This window comes from Staurois parvus, unplaced genomic scaffold, assembly GCF_062004578.1.
Source record: "Staurois parvus isolate SC_StPar_1 unplaced genomic scaffold, SC_StPar_1.0 ptg000362l, whole genome shotgun sequence".
NCBI classification, from domain to species: domain Eukaryota; kingdom Metazoa; phylum Chordata; class Amphibia; order Anura; family Ranidae; genus Staurois; species Staurois parvus.
This window is the reverse complement of record NW_028318158.1, coordinates 2664816-2687365: the sequence shown is the minus strand read 5'-3', so window position 1 is coordinate 2687365 and position 22550 is coordinate 2664816. Positions and strand designations below refer to the sequence as shown.

The window sequence follows — 22550 nt, the reverse complement described above, 5'->3', positions numbered from 1 at the left end:
CAGAGTTCCACCCAAAAGGGGAAGTTCCGCTTTAAAGATTGGTCCTCTGCTCCCCATTAAGGATTGGCACCTTTGGGGAACGGGTACCAAAAATTGACAGGTACCCGTTCCCACTTCCGCTGCGATTGCCTAGGGCGATCAGGAGCAGAAGTTGTCCTCCTACCCTTCCTCCCCATAGTCTTGTGGGCCACGTGACAGGTCACAGAAGATGACGGGGCCATTCAGGAAGAGCAGTGCTACTTGTGCATGCGCAGTGGGTACCCGGCTGTGAAGCCGCAAGCTGAATACAGGACGGCCGGTGAAACGGGCTGCGGCGGGATCGAGAGAGGTGAGTGGCTGATTTTTAAAAGTCAGCAGCTACAGTTTTTGTAGCTGCTGACTTATTTTTTTTACAGAGTGAGCTTTAAGCTAAAAATTTTGTTTTGTATAGAGTAATGCAGGCCTTACATGAGTCAAATTCCAAACAAATTTTCTTTTAAAAAAACTGTATTTTCGTGCGTTTTGTAATCTAATGGTGCCACCATTGATTTCGGAATTCAACCAACCAAGCCTTCAATTTCACCTCATGTTGCTACAGAAAAGAATTTTCGTGGCCAAGAATTTTCTTTTCTTTCCAGGTCACAGCTCAGGCTTATTTCTTTTTCATTTATATTTCTCGCACGATTCTTCCATCAGCGATTTAAAATTCGTTAATTTTTCAAAACATTTCCAACATGTCTGATCAGTCAGATTCGATGGTTACACAAAAATCATCCGTTTCTGTGGCCCAATAATAGTGCGAAATTCAAACGAAAATTCTTAGAAAAGATTTTCGAAAGAAAATTCTTTCAGAATTCGACCCGTGTGTGGCTGGCTTAAGGAATGGTTAGAACCCCTGTCAGGTTTTGCTGTTAGAAATGGCTTCATGTTAACTCTCACTTCCTGTCCTACGGACAACATTTTACCAGACAGGAAGTCAGGGGAACTCTCCAACAGCATCTCAGACAGGAAACCATGCTTTTCTTTAGTAGATTAGGAAGTGTAGAACCCCTGATTGGTTTCTGTCTTTGTCCCTTTTGCAGATATTTTTTTCTCACTTCCAGTCTGGCAAAACTATTGTCAGCAGTACAGGAAATGAGGGTTAAGTTTCCTTAACAGAGCCCAGGTTAGTAGTAAATACCAAAGAAGAATTCTAATCCCCCCCCCCCCCCAATCTAAAACTAGAAAAAAATGTTGAAGAATTTTTGAAGCTTTAGCATTTTTTCTGTTCTTAGAAGCTAAATAGTTTTGTCCTATTTATCCATGCACACTGCTTTATGCTATTAGCATTTTTTGAGATTCAGTGTGCGAAGAAAAAAAAATATTTTGTAGAGTTTTTTTTTTTTTTTTTTTTTTTTGGAGCGTCTTTCCAGAGAGTTTTTCCAGCAGAAAAAATGCTAAAAGCTCCTAAATGCTCCAAAACACTGCTAAACACTTCTAAAACCCTCCTAGCAGCTTTTTTTTCAAGGTTTTACATTTTTTTCCTTTACATGTACTGTAAAAATGCAAATAAAACGCTAACGCTTCTGAGTTCTTCTAAAAAGCTACTAAAAACACTATTACCAGAGTTTTTTATCTAGTGTTTTTAGAGCTTAAAAGAAAAACAAATAAAAATGCTAGAGTAATGTAGCAGATATAAGAAGCGCCACAGAAAATGCAAAATAAATCAAATAAGAAGCACCTCTAGCCAAAAAAGGTAAAATAGTGTACAAATAAAAAGTGCGCTAAAAAACTAGCGCACTTTTTATTTGTACAAAAATGCTAGTGTGCATGGACCCTTTTAGTGTATATTTGTCTCAATTAAGAAAACTGTGGGGTTTATTCACTGAATCTGGTTCACTCAGAATCTTGTGCACTTCTGTATGGAAACCAATCAGCTTGCAGGTTTTATTGCTAAAACTGAAAGCGATACTAAAGGGATTTTTTTTTTGTAGTAAAATAACAAACATGTCTCTACTTACTTGCTGTGTGCAGTGGTTTTGCACAGAGCAGCCTGGATCCTCCTCTTCTCAGGTTCCCTGCAGACTCTCCTGGCTCCTCCTTTCTGTAAGGTGCCCCTGTAGCAAGCAGCTTTCTACGGGGGCACCCGTGGCTCCCTGTGTCCATTCACACACGGAGCTGCGGTTCGGGCCTGCCCCCTTTCCTCATTGGCCAACAGGTTGTGATTGACAGCAGCTGGGGCCAATGGCTTCCTCTTGCTGTCTCAGCCAATGAAAAGGCAAGGACCTGGAACAGCTGAGGCTGTTGTGCGCATTGCTGGATCTGGATGGGGCTCAGGTAAGTATTGAAGGGGCTGGGGGAGATGCTGCATGCAGAAGGTTTTTACCTTCATGCATAGAATCCATGAAGGTAAAAAACCTTCAGCCTTCACAGCGCTTTAATTGAACAAACTGAAGTTAGAAGTTGTTTGCCTAACATGCACAGGTGCACCAGATTCTGAGTGACCCAGCTTTTGTAAATCTCCCTCTAAGTGTCATTTCTGTCTGCTGTTTTATTCCTCTGCTATCATCATGAATCACGTCTAACAAGTTTTTCTGACGCTAAGAGAAAAAAGGTGGCAGGGGAGGGACCGCCACAGATTAACAGCCTCATCTCTGTTTCTCTGAGCAGGAGGGTGTCTCTTCCCTCCATTCTGTTTTCAGATCTCTCCTCCCTGAGCTCAGCAGTTTATGATTTCAGCTCTCCGACCCCTTTTTCTGAACTCTCAGACAAGGTTTATAAATTCTGCACTATGAATGGATGTAGAAAGGAGAATACTGCAGCTAAACAGGTACAACTTATGTAGGAGGATTTGTTTCATCCTTGTGTATTACCCATCAGTCATGTCACTGGGTTTATGTAAGAGTTTCCAACCATTTAAAGTTTTGAAAACATTGGAATAAAAAAAATTCTGATTAGACTTTGGAAAATAAATACTTCTGCCAATATTTTATTGATGTCCATGAACCTCTGACAGCAGGACAAGAAAAAGAACCAATGGGAGTAGTTGGAAAATATTGGGCTTTACTGATGATCTAACTCTTCCCCATTTTACAGTTGTAGTAGTCCATGTTCCCTCTGGAGAAATTTCCTGATTGGGAGTAGGAGGAAATATCCCTTAATGGGTTAACATGTCAGTGAAAACCTGTCTGTCCAAAACAAGACAAAAAATGTTTGCTGGAATTGGTCTTCCAAAGCTTTGCTTTGTTTTGTGTGTTTTGTATATAAGGTATATAAGTACCTGGGGGAAAAAAAAGACAAGGTGCCTTTTTAAAAAAAAAAACAAAAAAAACGTTTCGGAATAGACTTGAAATTACTTTTTTATCTTGCCAACAAGGCATCATTTCTACTTTTTTTTTTTTTTAACCGAGATCGATCTTGGCTGATTAATGGAAGAAGCAATGCATAATGCAACACAGCTTACAATCCTAAAATAAAGCCAAACAGCCATTTGGAAGGATGCTAATGGCTTTCTGTAATCGGCCTTTACTGTTGGTGATTCAGCTGCTTCTCTCCATTAGAGCTGCATTCTAGGATGTTCCATACCAATAAATGTTACCGGACTCTCTGGGTGTGTTTTTGATATCATTATTTGGATCATGTAGAAAATATGAGGAAAAATTGTCTGATGCCACCAATCATCTGTTAGTGCTTCAGAGGGCTAAATATAAGTGTGTGTGGCTGCCAATTTACGCAGCGGTTTTACACACACACACGCACACACACACACACACACACACACTTGTGTGTATTGCACATTCACGTCAGTCCCTAACCCTCAAGGGGCATACAATCTAAGATCCCTAACTCACATTCATACATACACATACTAGGGACAATTTAGACAGGATCCAATTAACCTACCTGCATGTCTTTGGTGTGTGGGAGGAAACCGGAGTACCTGGAGGAAACCCACGCAGGCACAGAGAGAACATGCAAACTCCAGGCAGGTGGTGCCGTGGTTGGGATTCGAACCTACAACCCTGGTAATTAATCTTATTATATAGACACTTGAATGTGAGCAGCTTAAAGTTGGGCCCCGGCATGTTTTTTCTAAGTTTGGTTAGCAAGGCTTAACCTCCTTTATGTTCTCCCATTTCTCTGGTCACAAAACAAAGTGACACAAGCTGTCATCAAAAGTGTGTGTGTGTATTCAGTGAGATCATTTGACGCAGCCTGCAAAGCATCCCATAATTTGCCCACAGGTTCGGTTACTGTATGTAAAGAGCATGTCTGGGTTTTTGTCCTCTGGATCCTAATACTAAAGCTGGCCATGCATGGATCAACTATTGGCCAATTCTTGCTGATCTGGCTGAAATTCGTTTTGTTGGTACCTCTCTTGGCAGCATTTGACTCAACAAAGGTCAGATTTTAAGTGGACATTTCTCTCAGGAGCTGGGCTGAAAATTGTCGGCTGCACAGCGGTTGCATCCGATCACATGCAACCACAGTTTGGGTATTCTAAAAGCTGCTAGTACCAAGCACTGAAGGTTCACCCATCTGTGCTTTTTTTTAGCATGGATGGGGGAATCAAGTGATTTCTCCTGTTCATCCCACAAAACCATCTACAACTTTTTTGGAGCCAGTTTGGATTAAGGGCCAGTTCACGCCAGAATGTACTGCAGGAAACCCGAGTTCCGTAAGAGTTTCCCACACTGCACTTGTGTTCTGCAGTGGATGCAAGTGCAATTCTAATGACACCCCAAATGCAAGTCACAAAATCGGTGCATTTGCCTGCATCTGATTGCATGGTACAAAAGTAACATGCAATCCGGTACTTCTGCATTTTGTAAAGTAGTGCATGCATTACTTTTGTTGTAGTCTGGTGCGATTTTAGCCCATTTAAATTAATTGGATGAAATTGCATTGCACCCAAATCGCATGTGAATTGCACAGGAACACACCGCACATTCCTCAAACTCAATCTTTCCAAAACTGAGCTCTTAGTATTCCCTCCAGCCCGTGCCCCCTCCCCTGACTTCTCCATCAAGATCAATAATACAAATATCAGTCCCTCCCCTCATGCCAGAGTACTAGGTGTAATCCTAGACTCCCATCTGTCCTTTTACCCCCAAATCCAATCACTGTCCAAATCTTGTAGACTTCACCTCCGCAACATCTCCAAGATACGCCCATTCCTAACCTCGGAAACCACTAAGCAACTTATTCACTCCCTGGTTATATCTCGCCTTGACTATTGTAACTCCCTCCTCATTGGCCGACCTCATCGCAGGCTATCCCCTCTTCAGTCTATCATGAATGCTGCTGCCAGACTCATCCACCTTACTAACCGTTCTGTGTCTGCCACCCCTCTCTGCCAATCCCTCCACTGGCTTCCCATTGCCCAACGAATAAAATTCAAAACATTAACAATAATATATAAAGCCATTTATAACTCTGCCCCAAATTACATCACCGATTTTGTCTCCAAATATCACCCAAACTGTACTCTCCACTCCTCGCAAGACCTCCTGCTCTCTAGCTCCCTCCTCCCATGCTCGTCTCCAGGACTTCTCCAGAGCTTCCCCCATCGTCTGGAACTCTCTACCCCAATTTATCAGACTATCGGCTACTCTACTCACTTTTAGGTGATCTCTGAAAACCTCTCAGGGAAGCCTATCCTGCACTCAGCTAATAATGGAATCTTCTACTCTTCCAACCAGTCCATCCCCCACAGTTACTACCTTTTGTACCACTAGCCACTCCCTCCTAGATTGTAAGCTCCAAGGATCAGGCCCTCCTATCCCTCTTGTATTGAACTGTATTGTTGCTGTATTGTCTCCCGTTATATTGTAAAGCGCTGAGCAAACTGTTGGAGCTATATAAATCCTGTATAATAATAATAATAATTCCTCAATTCATGGTGTAAACTGGCCCTAAAAAAAAAAGAGGTAAGGGGCAGAGCTTCTGTTGAATTTCCTTATTGTCATGGTGCCCCTTGTCACTAGGAGAGAAAGTGATGATTTTACTCTTGTCAGTGAAACGGTACATTTGATTTTGACACTAAATTTGTTGACAAGTATCAAAGTACGATTTCCACTGACCTAGACCTCTTTAGCATCCCTGGCCAGGAGGCAGTAAAAACAAAAGGTTGAGCTTAGAGGTTACCGCCTCTGCCTGTCCACCTAAAGCCTATAAATACAGCTGGATGGGGCTCTTCATGTGGCAATTTTATTGCATCATGTTAAGTTGACAGACTGCACCACTTATCAAATTCAGCTCTTTAAGTCCATGTGGAAGAACAGTAACCACAAGCCAAATGCTTCGCTCACGTTTTGCTTCACTTTAGACCCATTGTAAATTGCCTATTGGTAAAAAAAAAGCAGCCATTCAGGAGGTGGCAGGATCGCCTTCTGAATGTCTGGCAGCGACTTCTTTTTAGAGATTGGACTAGTGTGAATCTAGACTTATTATTCTGTCCCTTTTCCCTGGAAACAGGCAGTATAGGAAAATCTGACACGGACAGGAATGAAAACCTGGCAGAGCTTCTATTTAACCCTTATGTTCTTAATCCAAAACAAGAAGCTTTGGCTTGACTTCTGAAATATATTGCTGAAATACCTGTCTAAATTGTCTCAAGTACCTAATATAGAGTGTGAGTACAGTTAAAAAAAAAAATTAAAATTAATATATATGTATCTAAAACACATAAACACAGCAGTGTGCATGTTAGTGTAAGCCAGTGCTTCTCAATTATTTTCTGTCATGCCCCCCTAGGAAGAAGAAAACATTTCGCGCCCCCCCCCCCCGCGCGACTGTAAATGACACTTGCTGACCCCTGTTGCAGTATGGTGCTGCTGCAGCCAGCATATGTGGTTGCAGCAGCACCTCTGCACTGCACACTTACCGGCTTTTCCCTCACTCGATTTTCGCGGGTCCGCTCGGCTCCGCTCCTCGCCCGTGATTGGCCGCCTGTGTACCTTTCCTGAGCTACAGTTCTGGCGGCCAATCACCAGTGAGGAGGCGGAGCCGAGCCGCAGGAGTGAGGGAGTGGCCGGAGTGACGGAAGGAGCAGCGCTTCCTGGATGGATCATCGTGGGAGCCAGGTAAGAGACAGCAGCCCTCTGCCCACCCCTGTACTTAGTGTCCCTTCTGTCGGAAGGGGGGGGGGACGGCCGGAAAATGCGGTATGTTCCCCGAGGTCAAACGCGCCCCCCTTGACGGAGCCTCGCGCCCCCCCAGGGGGGGCGCACCCCACTATTTGAGAAGCACTGGTGTAAGCAGTTGCTTCCTGTAACCCTGTCCCCCGATGACCTTAGTCATTCAGAAATTTGGATACGAGCTCCTAAATTAGGTTGCCATCCACACATAGCAGAGACTGTTCTGTCAATTTCATATTGTGAAGCATAGCTACTTAGTCTGGTCCATCTAGTTCAGCCAATAAAAAGGGGGAAAAAAATATTATACAATCTTATATACACAATCCTATACCCACAGTTGATCCAAAGGAAGGCAAAAACTCCCAATAAAGCTTGATCCATTTTGCCCCGGAAGGGAAAAAATTCCTTTTTGATCCTCAAGAGGCAATCGGATATTCCCTGGATCAACTTTACCTATAAATGTTAGTATTCAAATATATTGTGTGTATTTATGGAAAGACAGGCCTTTTTTAAAAAAAATCAACTCAGATGGCCAGAACTGGCTCTTGAAGGAGTCTATTCCACATTTTCAGAGCTCTTACTGTGAAGAAGCCTTTCCATATTTGGAGATAAAATCTCTCTTCCTCCAGTCATAAAGAGTGCCCCCTTGTCCTCTGCGATGACCTCAGGGTGAATAGCTCTACACCGAGTTCACTATATGAACCACTGATGTATTATACATGTTGATCATATCTCCCCTTAATCTCCTCTTCTCAAGAGAGAATAAATTCAGTTCCTCTAATCTTTCCTCATAGCTGAGCTCCTCCATCCTCTTATCAGTTTGGTTGCCCTTCTCTGTACTTTCTCCAGTTCCCCAATGTTCTTTTTGTGAATTGGTGCCAAAACTGAACTGCATATTCCAGATGAGGTATTACTAATGATTTGTACCGGGGTAATATGATATCTCTCTCTCTGGAGTCTATACCTCTTTTAATATAAGAGGATTTTGTTCGCTTTAGAAACCGCAGCTTGGCATTGCATGCCATTATTAAGATTGTGATCTACCAGAACTCCCAGATCCGTCTCCACCATTGATTTCCCCAGTTGTACCCCCCTAGTATGTATGATGCATGCATATTCTTAGCCCCCCAAGTGCAGAACCTTATCAACATTAAACCTCATTTGCCACATATTTGCCCGATTAACCACTAGCCTACAATGCACTTATACCCCTTCATGCCCAGGTCAATTTTCATTTTTTAGCGCTGTCGTACTTGGACAATTGCACGGTCATGCAACATTGTACCCATGTGAAATTTTTATAATTTTTTTCACACACATAGAGCTTTTATTTTGTGGTATTTAAATGCCACTGGGTGTTTTATTTTTTGCACTATAAACAAAAAAATGTGAAAAAACTGTTTTTCTTTGTTTCTATTATAACATTTTGCAAGGTGATTTTTCTCCTTCACTGATGTGCGTTGATGAGGCTGCACTGATAGGCAGCACTGATGAGGTGGCACGGATAGGCAGCACTGATGTGCACTGATAGGCTTCACTGATGAGGCGGCACTGGTAAGCATTGATGAGGAGGCACCGATGCTGCTGCAATGATGGCCACTGATAGGCATCACTGATGGGCACTAATGGGAGGCCCTGACTAACGGGCACTGCTAGTGGGCACTGATGGGTGGCACTGCTGGGATTCACAGCAGAGCACTGATCATCAGGTCACTAATCATCAGTGCTCTGATGATCAGTGCCGATCTCCTCTGTGACAGCTGCTGGTTATTGGCAGTACTTTCCTCACGCTGTGACAGCATGAGGAAAGTGCTGGCGATAACCGGCAAACTGGATTTACTCCGTGATCTGCTCTGTCATTGGACACAGCTGATCACGTGGTAAAAGGCCACTGTGATTGGCCTTTTACCTCATCACCTCATCATACCTTGGGTGCTCCTCTTTTTAAAGTGTTTGTAAATCTTAAAATAAATTTGTATGTACAGTTGTGCTCATAAATGTGCATACCTTGGTGGAAATTGTGAAATTTTGGCATTTAAATTAAAAATATGACTGCTCATGCCAAAAAATTGGCTCCTTCTACTGTCTCAGCCAGTGAAGAGGAAGGGGCCCAGGAGAGTTGAGGCTCTCATGCACATTGCTAGATCAAGATGGGGCTCGGGTAAGTATTTGGGGGGGGGGGGGGTGCTGCACACGGGTTTTTTTTACTCCTTGAAACAACCACACCATCTTTTTCCAGAGCAGAGCCTGTATTTCTCCTGAGGTTACCTGTGGGTTTTTCTTTGTATCCCAAACAATTCTTCTGGCAGTTGTGGCTGCAATCTTTCTTGGTCTACCTGACCTTGGCTTGGTATCAAGAGATTCACAAACTTTTCACTTCTTAATAAGTGGTTGAACAGTACTGACAGTAATATTCGAGGCTTTGGATGTCTTATCATATCCTTTTCCATCTTTATAAAGTTCCATTATCTTGTTACACAGGTCTTTTGACAGTTTTTTTTCTGCTCCCCATGGCTCAGTATCTTGCCTGCTCAGTGCATGCACGTGAGAACTAACAAACTCATTGACTATTTATACACAGACACGAATTGCAATTTACAAAGTCACAGATCTGGGAATTTAACCTTTCATTGCCATTTTAACCTGTGTGTGTGTCACCTTGTGTGTCCAAACATTCCAGGGTATTTAAACTTTTGATCAAGGCCATTTGAGTGATTTCTGTTATTCAGATTTAAAAAGAAGCCAAATGCCTATGTGATAATAAATGGCTTCATATGATCATTATCCTTATAAAAAGACAGTTTTTTTGGCATGATCAGTCATATTTTCAATATAAATGCCAAAATTTCACAATTTCTGCCAGGGTATGCAAACGTTTGAGCACAACTGTATCTGTCTTTTTAATGTGTTATTATGTGCTTTCTTAGATTCATAGTGTATTTGTCCTTTTGCCTGTTTCTAGATTACCTGGTTGATCCTGCCAGTTCCCCCCTTCCTGGTAGTAAACTGACCACACCAGCATGGAAGCCGATTCTTGCTAGTGTGGTCAGTTTTCGTCCTCTATCATCTTCTATGGATATACAGGCGCACTGTGCAATCGCATAGCGTGCCTGTATTTTCCATCGTCAGTTTAAAGCCGTGCCCCCCACCCCGCTTGTCCCTCACCCCTCTTTTAGCGATTGAACTTACAGGGAAAGAGGGTGTGACGTAATGCCGCCAGGTCTGATTTTCAACACCTTGAAAATGCAGATGCTCAGTGGCAAATGTCACTTTTTTTTAATAACGTGATACCCTGATGTAGATATGCCCATCTGAAGGTCTGTAAATCACTCAGGAATGATAAGTGATCATGTGGCCTGCAGTTTTCAAGGATACCTAGGATATCTAGGCAAGTTATTTTACAAATAGAAAGGCAGATCTATGAAATGTTCACGTTTATCTATTCAGTATTGTATAATGTGTTACTTAACTTTACAACTACTATAAAAGCTCATGGTTTTTTACCTTCACTCATTCTATACATGAAGGTAAAAAAGTTGTGTGCAACAGCCCCCCAATACTTACCCAAGCCCCATCTCAATCCAGTGATGTGCATGAGAGCTTCTGCTCTCCCTGGTCTCTTCCTCTTCACTGGCTGAGACAGTAGCAGGAGCCAGTGTCAATCACAGCCAGTGAACCAATGAGGAGAGAGCAGGGGCAGAGCTGAGCCGCACTCCATGTGTGAATGGAAACGCCAAGCAGCGGCTTGGGAGCGAGCCTGCTCGGGTGCACTAGGCAGGAGGGAGGAGCCAGGAGCTCTGCTGAGAGACCCGAGAAGAGGAGGATCTGGGCTGCTCTGTGGAAAATTATTGCACAGAGCAGGTAAGTACAACACGTTTGTTATTTAAAAAAAAAAACCAAGAACCTTTAATATCACTAAGTATTACCTTTCTTGGCATAATTTGAGGGCTGGTGTAAAGTGCGGCATCATTGTCCAATCAGGAGTTGTGGTGGGGGCAGGCTAACTGAGCAAGGTGAGATCTGTATATGAGTGCCCCAGGTTATGGGGTTGCAATCCAAATTGATAGGTACATGCAGGCATTTAAAGAAATTTAGCAACTTCTCCCAATCTGAGCAAAGTGACAGGTTTTCTTTTTTGTTTTGTTTTTTTTTACAAATATACATTTTTAATATAAAATATAATGCAACATAATCCACAAACATGATTAGACTTGATACTCTTCTTTATCCGTACACGGATTCCAGTTTTCTTGTTTTTCTAAGTGGAAGTAAATTGTGGTGGGTGGTGGCCAGCATTTGCCAAAATGTGTAAGTATGCTGTTGTGAAGCAGCCAACACACCCAATAGGTTGTTGGATATGTGTGTTCCCTGCTGTTGTCCCACGCTGTGCTTTTACCAGCCATTTGCTATGTCCCTTCTATGTCCATATACAGCTTTAGTGGTCAGCTGGTGATACCTCAGATACAGGGAACAGGTATGTCAGTTAGGACTCTAAAACTTCTTTTACAGGCTGGCTAGTTTTAGTCTTTGGTTTTTTTTTTAAGTGAGAGAGTTGTATTATTTGTACTTTTTGTGATGAACTAGAATTTTTGTAGAAGGAAATAACTGGGTGTGTGCGAAAAAAAAAATGTGACCTCTTGATCTAACATTCGACAAGAGATAGAAAATTTGCACTGGAAGAACCTGTTTTGTATTAAAAGAAAAAAGTTCATAGTAGAAGGAGTTATCTGTGTACATAAACTTAATAAAATATGAAATAATTATAAAGAAAGTAAATGTATTGAAATAGTAAACAACCATAACCTAACCATATATGAATAGCATGCAAGAAAGATTGACTTTTAAAGTGGTAGTAGAAGTCGCTTCTGTTATAAATGCCCCCCTGCCTGTCAGCGGATAATGCGATCTGAGCCGCGCATGCACAGCTCAGACTGCGTTTACGGCCCTCTCTGCGTGCTCTGTGCTCATGCTCTGGAGTGATGTCACCGCAGCCTGGCTAGTCGAGTGGTCGAAGATTCAGAACCTGGAAGTAGGACCGGGTTAACATGAAAGTGCCCGGTACTCTTTGGGAGCCGCGACAGCCCAGCATTGGAGGTCTCTGTTTTGTAACTAAGTCTCTCTTACTGTACTAGTATGCAGTGCATACTAGTACATTATGGCTTAACCTGCAGGGTGGCCCATTATTTTAGTGTCTGATAGAGACATTACTACTGCTTTTAAAGTAAATGTCTAAAGCCAAACTTTTTGCTTCATTTCGGATATAGTAGGTAATAGTTAAAGCTGAACTCTGACCACAAAAGCTTTAATCTAAATATATTCCTCAGTAGCCACTAAGAATATAAATTCATTTTTGTTTACCTAATACCCAGTTATTACCATATAAATGTAGTGATTACATCATCACTGTGCAGAAAGTGGAGCTGTGGGAGGGACCCAGCATGCTCCACCCACTACAGGCTGTCTGCTGAAAACTACAGGGGGGGCGGAGTCAGGACCAGTCACCCTGCACATGGAGAGAAAGCAGCAGTTACCGGTCTTCATTACAAGAGGCTCCTGCACAGAGGGAAAGTTTCACGCTGGATCACTGCACAGTTCTGGAAGCAATAGACAAAGCTCACCAAGATGCAAGTAAAAATATGCATTGTGCTTTTATTTAGATGGCAATTGATTATTCTGGAGTTCAGCTGCAAAACGCCTCTCATTTTTTTTTTTTTTGCCATCTGTGTCCTATTGGGGTGATATTCCATCCACCTTCCTGTTCTCTAGACACAATAGGAAGTGATAGGAAATAGAGATATTACACACTAGAACAAATGTCCCCATTAGAAGACTTCCCCTCTATTCCTGTTCTGGTAACAACCCAAAATGTTAAATTTTTTCAAAGAGAAAGTGAATCTCAATAATGATACGTGGCAATAAAAACCTGACAGAAGTTCTTACCTTATTCATGCACAGGCAGTCAATCACCCAGTCAGTGGTTGAGCCCAAAGAGTAATCCAGATGGACCACATTGCGGCCTATGTGCTGTGTATGAGTCCACAATGGTTAAAGCCTTTTTGTTCTCCTTCTTTGTGTGGATAGGGCAAATTCCTGTCACCTCCTGTTATTGGGAAACAATAGGAAGTGAGAAGATATCTATCCAGAGGGAAGGAAAATGTTGAGTTGTCGTCAGTATGGGGGTCCCCATTGAATGATTTCCATTCTATGCCTTTTCTGGTGAAAATAGTTTTGGATTACCCATCTCTTTCTGTACCGATGACAGTTTCAACACTTGAACGATCTATTCAAAACTAAGTTAAATAAAAAAAAAAACCACAGTGGCTGGAATTGGACTTTATTGTTCTTTGTAAAGGTCTGGGGATTATGTCAGGGATTATATAAATGTGATAAAGTGTTTTCCAAAAACAAGTACCAGCCTAAAATGCAATGGTTGCATGATTTTTTTTTTTTTTTTTGTAACGGGAATGTTAGTAGTCTTTGATAGTTTTTGTAATGCTGTTGTGTTCTCTTCTTTCAGCGGTACTTTGGATTGTGGACCATCTTAAAGGAAAAGTAGAGATCCATGTGGAGGATGGGAAGGAGACTGTCCTGCAAGAGTCAGGGTGAATATCTGCTCTTTGGCATTATGAATGTCCCTGTTATTTTTCTTGATCTTAATTGTTGGTACCTGCTGTTGATCATGTGTGACGGGAGAAAGGACACAAGCCCTGGTGCACAATCCTCGCACCCATTGTGTGCTTCCCGTAAGCATACGTTGAACTGAATGGCCCTCAAGTTCTTGTTTGCTGTAGCATGGTGAGAGTTACCTGTGACTTCTTTTCATTTCTGATGGTGCAACAGATGTACATTTTGCCAGACATGCCTGCTGGGAATGTGCAAAACATTCTGGCTGATAATGGTCCAGGGGCTGCTTACGGGTGGGCAAGCTCCACTTTTTTTTACACACTTAAATGAGATTTTAGAACGACCTCTGCCCCCTTCCACAATTGTATTCATTAGCCTCTGAGGCCTGTGTCAACTACTTTTCATATCAAAGTGGTTGTAAAGGTAGAACTTTTTTTGAAATATGAACAAAGCATATCCCTCTATAGTGTGTACTTGTCTTATATAAGAGCATTAAGTGTCATTTCAGTCTGCAGCTCTGTTCCTCTGCTATCAGCATGAACCTCTTGTGACAAGTTTTTACTTGAGCCAATCTCGATCATTGTGCCCGAGAGCAGCATCGCTGGTCTCTGTCTCTTTCTCTCCTCAGCTCCTGCTGCTGTCAAGCCTGTGAGGAGGGAGCAGGGGGTGGGTCCAAGCCCACGCTCTGTGTGCCAATTGACACACAAAGTGTGGTTCAGGGGCAAGCCTGCACGAATGCCCCCATAGCAAGCGGCTTGCTATGGGGACACTCAGAAGAGGGGAGGAGTTAGGAGCACTGGCGGGGAACCCCTGTAGATGAGGATCGGGGCTGCTCTGTGCAAACCCATTACACAGAGCAGGTAAGGCAACTTAAAAAATTCCTTTTATGTTCACTTTAACTACCGCTGTAGCCTATGCTTTATACTTTTCCTGCAAGAATGGAACCAAGAAAGCTGGAATAATTATACAATTTAATTAAAGCACAGCAGCAGGCATTTTTTTAAATATCCTACAGCAGTAGTGATTATAAGAAATAAAAAAAAATTTTGCTGCAGTCCTCTACTTTATTCCAGAACCACCACCTGCAGTAATTCTCTTTCCACAAGATTTCTTTAGTCTTGTAGGCCCAGCAGAAGACTGAGAACATACTGTCAGTACAGAGCTTCTGAGGGAGTGTCAGCATGGCTCCTGGGACAGTAATGATACAGAGAGCTGTGCCAATGTTATCACTGCTCTACAGATCATTGAGGATCCTCCCTCTACAAAACAGGTGAAGAGAAAGGAGACCCCGTGCCGCAGATGATCCAAAGATGGCTGAAAATGGTTGATATTGCTAGAAAATTGTTTTTGTGAACAACCAACATTTACTTCTGGTTTTTGATGCATAATCTGAATAAAAGATGATCTGATCTATCTGCAGTGGTGTAGTCAGTTTTCATTGAGGGTGATGGATTGTCAATTAATGTTTTGCTGTCATCTTATAGATCTCAGACTCCAGTGCTGAGATTTTGGTTTTGTCCACATTGCCATGATGAGTAAGTGTCATAGCTGTGCTCTCAGTTATTATTGTTTATTGATTATCTGTAGGATGCCGTTGGACACTGTAATTTAATAGTGACTAGTGAATAGAAATTCTGGAAATTAAATAAACCAGCACCTAATCCAATGTTTCTGCAGCCATGCAAAATTGTATTAACTATTTTGGGTGGAGGTGGTCTAAAATATCTTGAGCTTTTTTTCTCTCTTGCAGAGTAACTTTCAATGATGTGAACTCCATTGTCCGGTACCTGGCTCGACTTGCTCCAGAAGCTGGATTATACGGCTCAAATCTGATGGAGCAGACAGAGGTATGAGAAGAGTATGAGCAATGGTCACATGACATGTTTATGGGCCTCCGGGCATCTTTATAGGTTTATTTTGGAAGGTAAACTACTTTGTTTTATGAAAACTGAAAGAGAGAAAAGACCAGAAGTTTTTCAAAAGAGGTAGTCAGACGACCATATGTATTGTATGTGTAACATATAAACTGATTGGTTGTAGTGAGGAACTGAAGTCTCTTTTATTTAACCATTTCAGTACCGGGCAATTTTACACCTTCCTGCCCAGGCCAGTTTTCAGGTTTCAGCGCTCTCACAATTTGAATGACAATTGCGCGGTCATACAACATTATACCCAAACTAAAATTTTATCATTTACTTCACACAACTAGAGCTTTCTTTTGGTGGCATTTAATCACCGCTGGGGTTTTTATTTTTTGCTAAATTAACAAAAAAAGACCAAAAATTTTGAAAAAAACGCACGTTTTTCTTTTTTTCTGTTATAAAAGTTTACAAATAAATAATTGTTCATAAATTTAGGCCGATATGTATTCTGCTACATGTCTTTTGTGAAAATAACCCAAATTAGGATGTATTATTTAGTTTGTAGGAAAGTTATAGAGTTCACAAACTATGGTATAGATCTGAAAATTGATCAATCCTGAAGTACTGACAGCCAATCTAATTTCTTGAGGTCCAAGAATGTCAGAATAGTGCAGATATCCCCAAATGACCCCTTTTTGCAGAGTAGACAGTCCGACGTACTTCATAAGAGAAATGGCAAGTTTTTTGAAGTTGTATTTTTTTTTGTCATTTTTCGGAAAATGAAAAAATAAAAAAAATTATTTTCACTATTTTTTTTTTTTTACATACTGTCACCAGTGCAGTACAGCGTCATCATATAACTGGCATGGCGGTGAACAGGGACACTGACTGGTGACAGTATGAAAAAAAAAAAATATATATTTTTTTATTATTTTTAATTTTTAATTTTTTTTCCATATTTTACTATGACCAAAGTAGTACAATGTTACCATAGTAAGAAGTGATCAGTATTTTTTTTTTTTTTTTTACACAATTTGCTTATAGCAAAGAATTACTTTGCTATAAGCAAGCATTTACCTGAATGAAATCGATTCATTCAGGTTTTTTTTTTTTTTTTGTGCTTAGCTGTGATTTGGCCACAGCTAATCACATGATGTGCATGTGACCTGCTGTGACCATTCACAGCTAGGCACTAGTATATAATGGATGGCATGAATGAAGCCATCCATTGTATACAACTCTCATGTGACCTACTGTGATTGGTCACAGCAGGTCACATGGTACCGGCAACGGGGGCTGGTACTCAGATCTGTCATCGGCCGTGTCCAAGGTACACGGCCGGTGACAGATCGCACCGCTGCACGGCTCTGCAACCGCGCGAACTGCGCATGTGTGGGAGCACGCCAAATGGCGTGCACCCGGATAGCTGAAGCATTTTTGCGGCCGCCAAACGGCTATAGGCCGGGCGGCTAATGGTTAAATAGAGCAGTGATGTCCGAAGCATATTGAAATTACACTCCTGCAGAAGAAGAGGTAGTGTACTCTCCTTTGAGGACCTGTGCCTCCAACCTCCTTTCTGTTCCAGCGCTACGGCCTCCACCAGTTTCTTCAGCATTGCACACGTCTAAGAGTGTCAGATGACTGTGTCCCCCACTGCACACTGTGGTTCATTTCTCCAACCCCTACATCCGTTCAGGTTGGAGCAATAACGTAGGGGTCGGAGAATAGAACCACAGTTGGTTGCTGCAATGTGGTTTGCAAGTATTAAGTATTCCCAGGAGTGTCAAATGCAGATAGTGTGGTGGAGGCTGCAACAAAGGGCATTTAGGAAAGCAGGAAAAGGTTCTAGTAAAAAAATTTTTGATAGAGTGGAGAAGAATGAAAACACCTGATGGGTTTTTATTTCTGTCTGTGCCCCTGCTGGGGATATTCACCTTTTTTGACTTAATAATGTTGTCTCATTGGAAAAGAATTTTAGTAAATCCAAAATTTTAGATTTGTCACGTTGGCAGCAACTGAGGCAAAATCCAACTGGGACTTCTTATTCTATGACAACTCTCTAAGACTGAAATTCTGTTTGCTTTAGACTGTTTTCTTCTCCTTTTCTTTTTCATCTACGGCAATGGAGGGGAATCTTGCAAGCGGGATACAGTAAAAAAAACAAAAACGAACAACCTAATAGGGATTTTAACCTTTCTCTATTCAAAAAAAAGAGTTTACGTTTTAAAAAAAAAAGAGGTAAAATACAAATTCATGAGAAATAGAAGCTCTAAAAAGTTAAATGTCCATTTCATGTTGAAAACTCCAATTCCTCACCTGTGTGATACTTACATTATCAATTTTAATAAGAAAATCCTCTTGGGGTAAATGAAAAATTGCCATTATAATGACTCTTGTATCTTTAGAGAATGGACCTGCAGTTTACTCTTTAATGGTATATCCAAAGCCCAAACTATTTTTATTTTTATAATTTGAAGAAATCCAACTGTGTCCCTATGTTGAGTTTTTCTCTCACTTCCTGTCCCATAGCTGCATATTATTATAATTTTTTTTGTTTTTAAAGTCACATCAGGGCGTGGTCATAAACTGCTCAAATTTTGGCCAATTCTTGCTGTATCAGCCCTTTCGTGAAGTTGATTTTTCATTTGAGTCGGGTGCAGAATTGTTGGTGGAACAGTGACTGTATCCAATACACCACAGTTACTGTTCTTGTATTGTGACAGCCAGGGGTACAAGCTGTCAGAATATGATAGCCGGCAGGGGAGATTCCTTCATTCACGCTGTTTTCCATGGTTGGAGGGATCTATTATTTTTCTGTTGTTCAACCCACGGACTGAACAAAAGAAATCTGTACATAGATGGCCAGCTTTAGGCATCACCATTTTAAAATTTCATCTCTATTCCTGTTCTGGCGACAGCCCAAAACTTTGGATTTCGCCTCTTTTTCAGTTCCCATAACAATGGTCATGTTAAATGTTTTTTCCATCCAGAGAATTAACAGTTCCATACCAATGTGATATTTGATTTTGTGAATTGAACTGTATTATGCAAAAATGAACATGTTGTAAAACAACTATATATAAAACAACTCCTACAACTTTGTACATTGAAGTTCCATTGGGGGAAGATCACTGGAACACCAGAGTCGTGCTGTGCTGAGCCTGACTGATAGCTCTGTCTGTATTCAGGAGATGCTACTTTGAGAGCACAGCTGTTCTGCCACGTCTGCTCAGCTGCTGGGAGGCTCTTGGCAGGTTTATCCTGCTCTAAGTAACTTGATTCTTTTTTTTTTTTTTATTATTCATCTATGATGGCAAGAAAGTGAAACCAGTCACAACTGTCCTTGAGCAAAATCTGAGTAACAGTTTAAAGAGACACTGCCGCCTTTACCAATTCAGGGTAAATTGACAGTGTCTTTGTAAAGTCTACCTCCCTCCCCACCTGAACCTTTGATGCTCACCTTGCCAACGCTTCCCATTGCCCCTGTTTCCCTCGCTGTCGATGACAATGTCAGGGGGCAGGAGTGGTGTAAAAGCACTGGCAAGGAGCTTGGGCAAGGTGATAGTGTCTTTAAAAGTTATTGTTTTGCTTTCCTATGAGATATTTTACATTTGCTACCTTATTTATCTGTATTTACGTTTCCTGTATCTGTCTCGTTTAGTCTGGCAGAAGATTGCCCAAAGTCTGAAAATGCTTCACTTTCAACTGTCTGACCTCACTTTCTCCCAGGTCAGGCAGTTGACAAAGCAGTGACAGTCAGACTTCAGGTGAATCTTCACCAACAACTCAGGCTAAAGTGTTAGGACTTGTTCACACTTGACTCAAAATGCTGACTCTTAACAAACGCACATATAGCATTAATGCGCATTAATAGGTGCATTTGTCTTGCATTTAACACACATTGAAAACACTCCCCCAAATGCCCTATGTGTATTTTTGGCACATTTGATACGCATTAAAACTGCACCACAAACACCTATTTTTTTTTACGGTAAACTGTACCGCTATTAACGCACCGCAAATGCGCTGGCATGTGTCCTAGATTGTAAGCTCCGAGCAGCAGGGTCCTCCTATATCCCTCTGGTATTGAACTGTATTGTCTCTCGTTATATTGTAAAGCGCTGAGCAAACTGTTGATGCTATATAAATCCTGTATTATAATAAAAATTATAATGTGTTACCTTAGACTTGAATGTAAGGCGCTTAAAGGCTTCAACTCCTTCAAACTCCACATGAATCTTCAATTTTGAAGCCAAGAGGCGGGACGCTTGCGCTACATGTTTTGATAACCTGAACAGCACTGCTGTCCATATCATTTGCGTAGGAGTTTTAGGAGCATTAAAAACACCCCTCAAACTCCTGCTTTCAATGCCAATGTGAATAAGGCCTTAGACACAGACAGAGTAAGTTAAACTAGATAAAGAGGCTTTAGGTAAGCCTGCACTGTTATGATAATTTAGTTCTAAATGTTCATATTCTTCCATTAGTCATGTCATTACTGTTTCTTTTTAAGTATATTTTATAACTGTATTAATGTGGCTGTAAAATCGTTTTTTTTTTTTTTTATAAAATATTAAACATGTCATACTTACCTACTCTGTGCAAGGGTTTTGCACAGAGCTGCCCCTTACTTTCTCTTCTGGGTTCCCCAGCCGGTGCTGTTTCTCCTCCACTTTTCCATGTGCCACCATAGGAAACCCCTTCCTATAGTGGCACACATGCATGCTCACTCCTGAGCCAGGCTGTGTGCATCCATAGACACTTGGTGTGGAGCCAATAAGGAGAATGGACATGCACAGCAGCAGCTCAGGAGCAATGCTGCTCGGGTGCTCCCACAGCAAGCTGGCTGCTCTGTACAAAACCACTGCACAAAGCAGGTAAGTTTGACATATTTGTTATTTTTAAACAAACAAAAAATAAAACAGCCTTTAACATCACTTTAAGGTAAAAAACCTTTTGACTTTAGAACCACTAAAACTTTCTATTCAAAATCTGTTACACTGGATGTACAGTTGACTACAGAGATATAAAAGAATGATTTGGGGATAGCTCCAATCACTATCCCTTAATGAGAGAATAAACCCTTTGTTTTATGAAGTTGTGATGAAAGTGCTGGCATACAAAGAACAAGCATTGAGCTTGCGGTAAAGTGATCCTGTCATCAAAGCAGAAACTGCCAATAAGAGATATACCTGTTAAAGAAGACTGTAAATATTGTTTATCCTGTCCTGCCAGAATGCTGCTTCCTTTGTGAGAAATGTTCACGTCCACTGCAAAACAGAACCTTCCAGGGGTGTCCATCTCCTGAGTCCCCCATAACCATTAATGATTCCTCCTGATGACCTCCTCAACACTAAAGGATACAGTGAACGTTTTTTTTCCCAAATATTTTTTATTAAAGTTTTCAGTAATTTACAATTCAAAAAACCAAACCAAATGGAACAGCCCACACACTGGCTGTACATTCCCCACATAAGACATTAATATCTTTATTTACACATAGATATAGTCTGATCAAAGTTAGAAACAGTATCAAAACAGTACTCCCTGGTATCATAGAGCAATAAAACATGTTACAATCACAGTACCTTTCTAACCTAGGTTGCTTATTCCTATAGTGAGGCAAAATATACAACAAATAATTGTGACATAGCTCAAAAAATGACAGTTCGGTAACCCATATCATGTCTTGCCCATAGGTAAGGTGCTTAGTTTATGTCTGCAACATTTCGGGGCCCTCTAACACTAGTGGTGCCGTAAGAGACTGATATTATGATACCCAAATATCTCCCAGCTTGGATCAGTTAACATTGTAATATACTCAGAGATACAAGAGATAAAGGGGGCAAACCTGGAGTCTGAAGCCAAATATTATCGAATTTAGAGGGAGTCCCTCTCTCTCATAATTTTTCTCTTTCAACAAGGTAGAATTAACATTTGTCCGCCACTCTTCAAATGTAGGGGGTACAGATGCATGCCACTTCAACAAAATGCATTTACGTGCCAAACACAGAAGCCTAGTTATAGTGGTTCTGACCTGAGGAGTATATGATTCCTTGTCCAGAAACCCTAGTATGCATGTAGTGGGATCATTAGGTAGCATCACTTGAATGACCCGGTTGATGGTATCAAGCACAATACTCCAGTATCGTACTAGTTGGGGACATTTCCAAAACATATGCAGATTGTCTGCCGGAGCCTCCCCACAGTTATGGCAGTTTGGGGTTTCTCTGCGGTGCCATTTAAACAGCTTGTGAGGAGTTCTATAAGCTCTATGTATAAGGAAAAATTGAGATAGTCTCTGTGTAGGAGAAACAGATATCAAGGGGACCTGTTCTAGGATCGAATTCCAATGCTCTCCATCTAACGTAGGGATATCTAAAGACCAGCCATGTCTAGCCGGTACTCTCAGGGAGGCCTGCAGGCTACTCAAAAAAGAGATTGATATAAAGAGGAGATAAGGCCCTTCTTGTTAGTAGTAGAAGCTAAATGGTCAATGTGTGGGCAGTGAACATTTTGATACCAGCTCTCGCCAGTTGGTGTAGTCTCTGATCTTGAATCTTGATCTATGGCTAGCCATAGACATAATACAGTGCTCAACAGATTAATAAAAATCCTTTTGTACAAGCAATCGTTCATTTAAAAAAAAAAAAAAAGAAAAATACAACTTTTTTTTTTTTTAAAAGTACTGATTATGATCCTAAAATCGTATGCAAAATGCACATGCAGTGTTGTCTCTTAATTACAAAAATGTACAAAAAGGTACAGGAAACACTTAAGCTGTTTATGTTCCATAATTTGATTTTCTTGAGACCTCAAAATGTCATTAATACAATGGAAAGAAGATGGCAATTGTCCTCTCTACTGATTTGTAGACCTCCAGTTCTCTATGGGTAGCCTAAAAAAAAGAGATGCAAGGTCTGTAATTAACACAAAAAAACTTTTCATCACGGATTGGGAATCTGCA

At 41.2% G+C, this 22550-nt stretch overlaps 1 protein-coding gene across 7 annotated transcripts in view; it reads left to right on the top strand.

Annotated features, from left to right (window-relative positions):
• The window catches only part of EPRS1 (glutamyl-prolyl-tRNA synthetase 1), a 118671-nt gene that overhangs the window by 14020 nt on the left and 82101 nt on the right, over positions 1–22550 (top strand). For all 7 annotated transcript variants that reach the window (XM_089685025.1, XM_089685022.1, XM_089685020.1 and 4 more), the window contains exons 2-3: positions 13615–13699; positions 15472–15568. In XM_089685025.1, coding sequence (XP_089541151.1) covers positions 13615–13699; positions 15472–15568 — 182 coding nt within the window. The remainder of the gene's footprint in view (positions 1–13614; positions 13700–15471; positions 15569–22550) is intronic.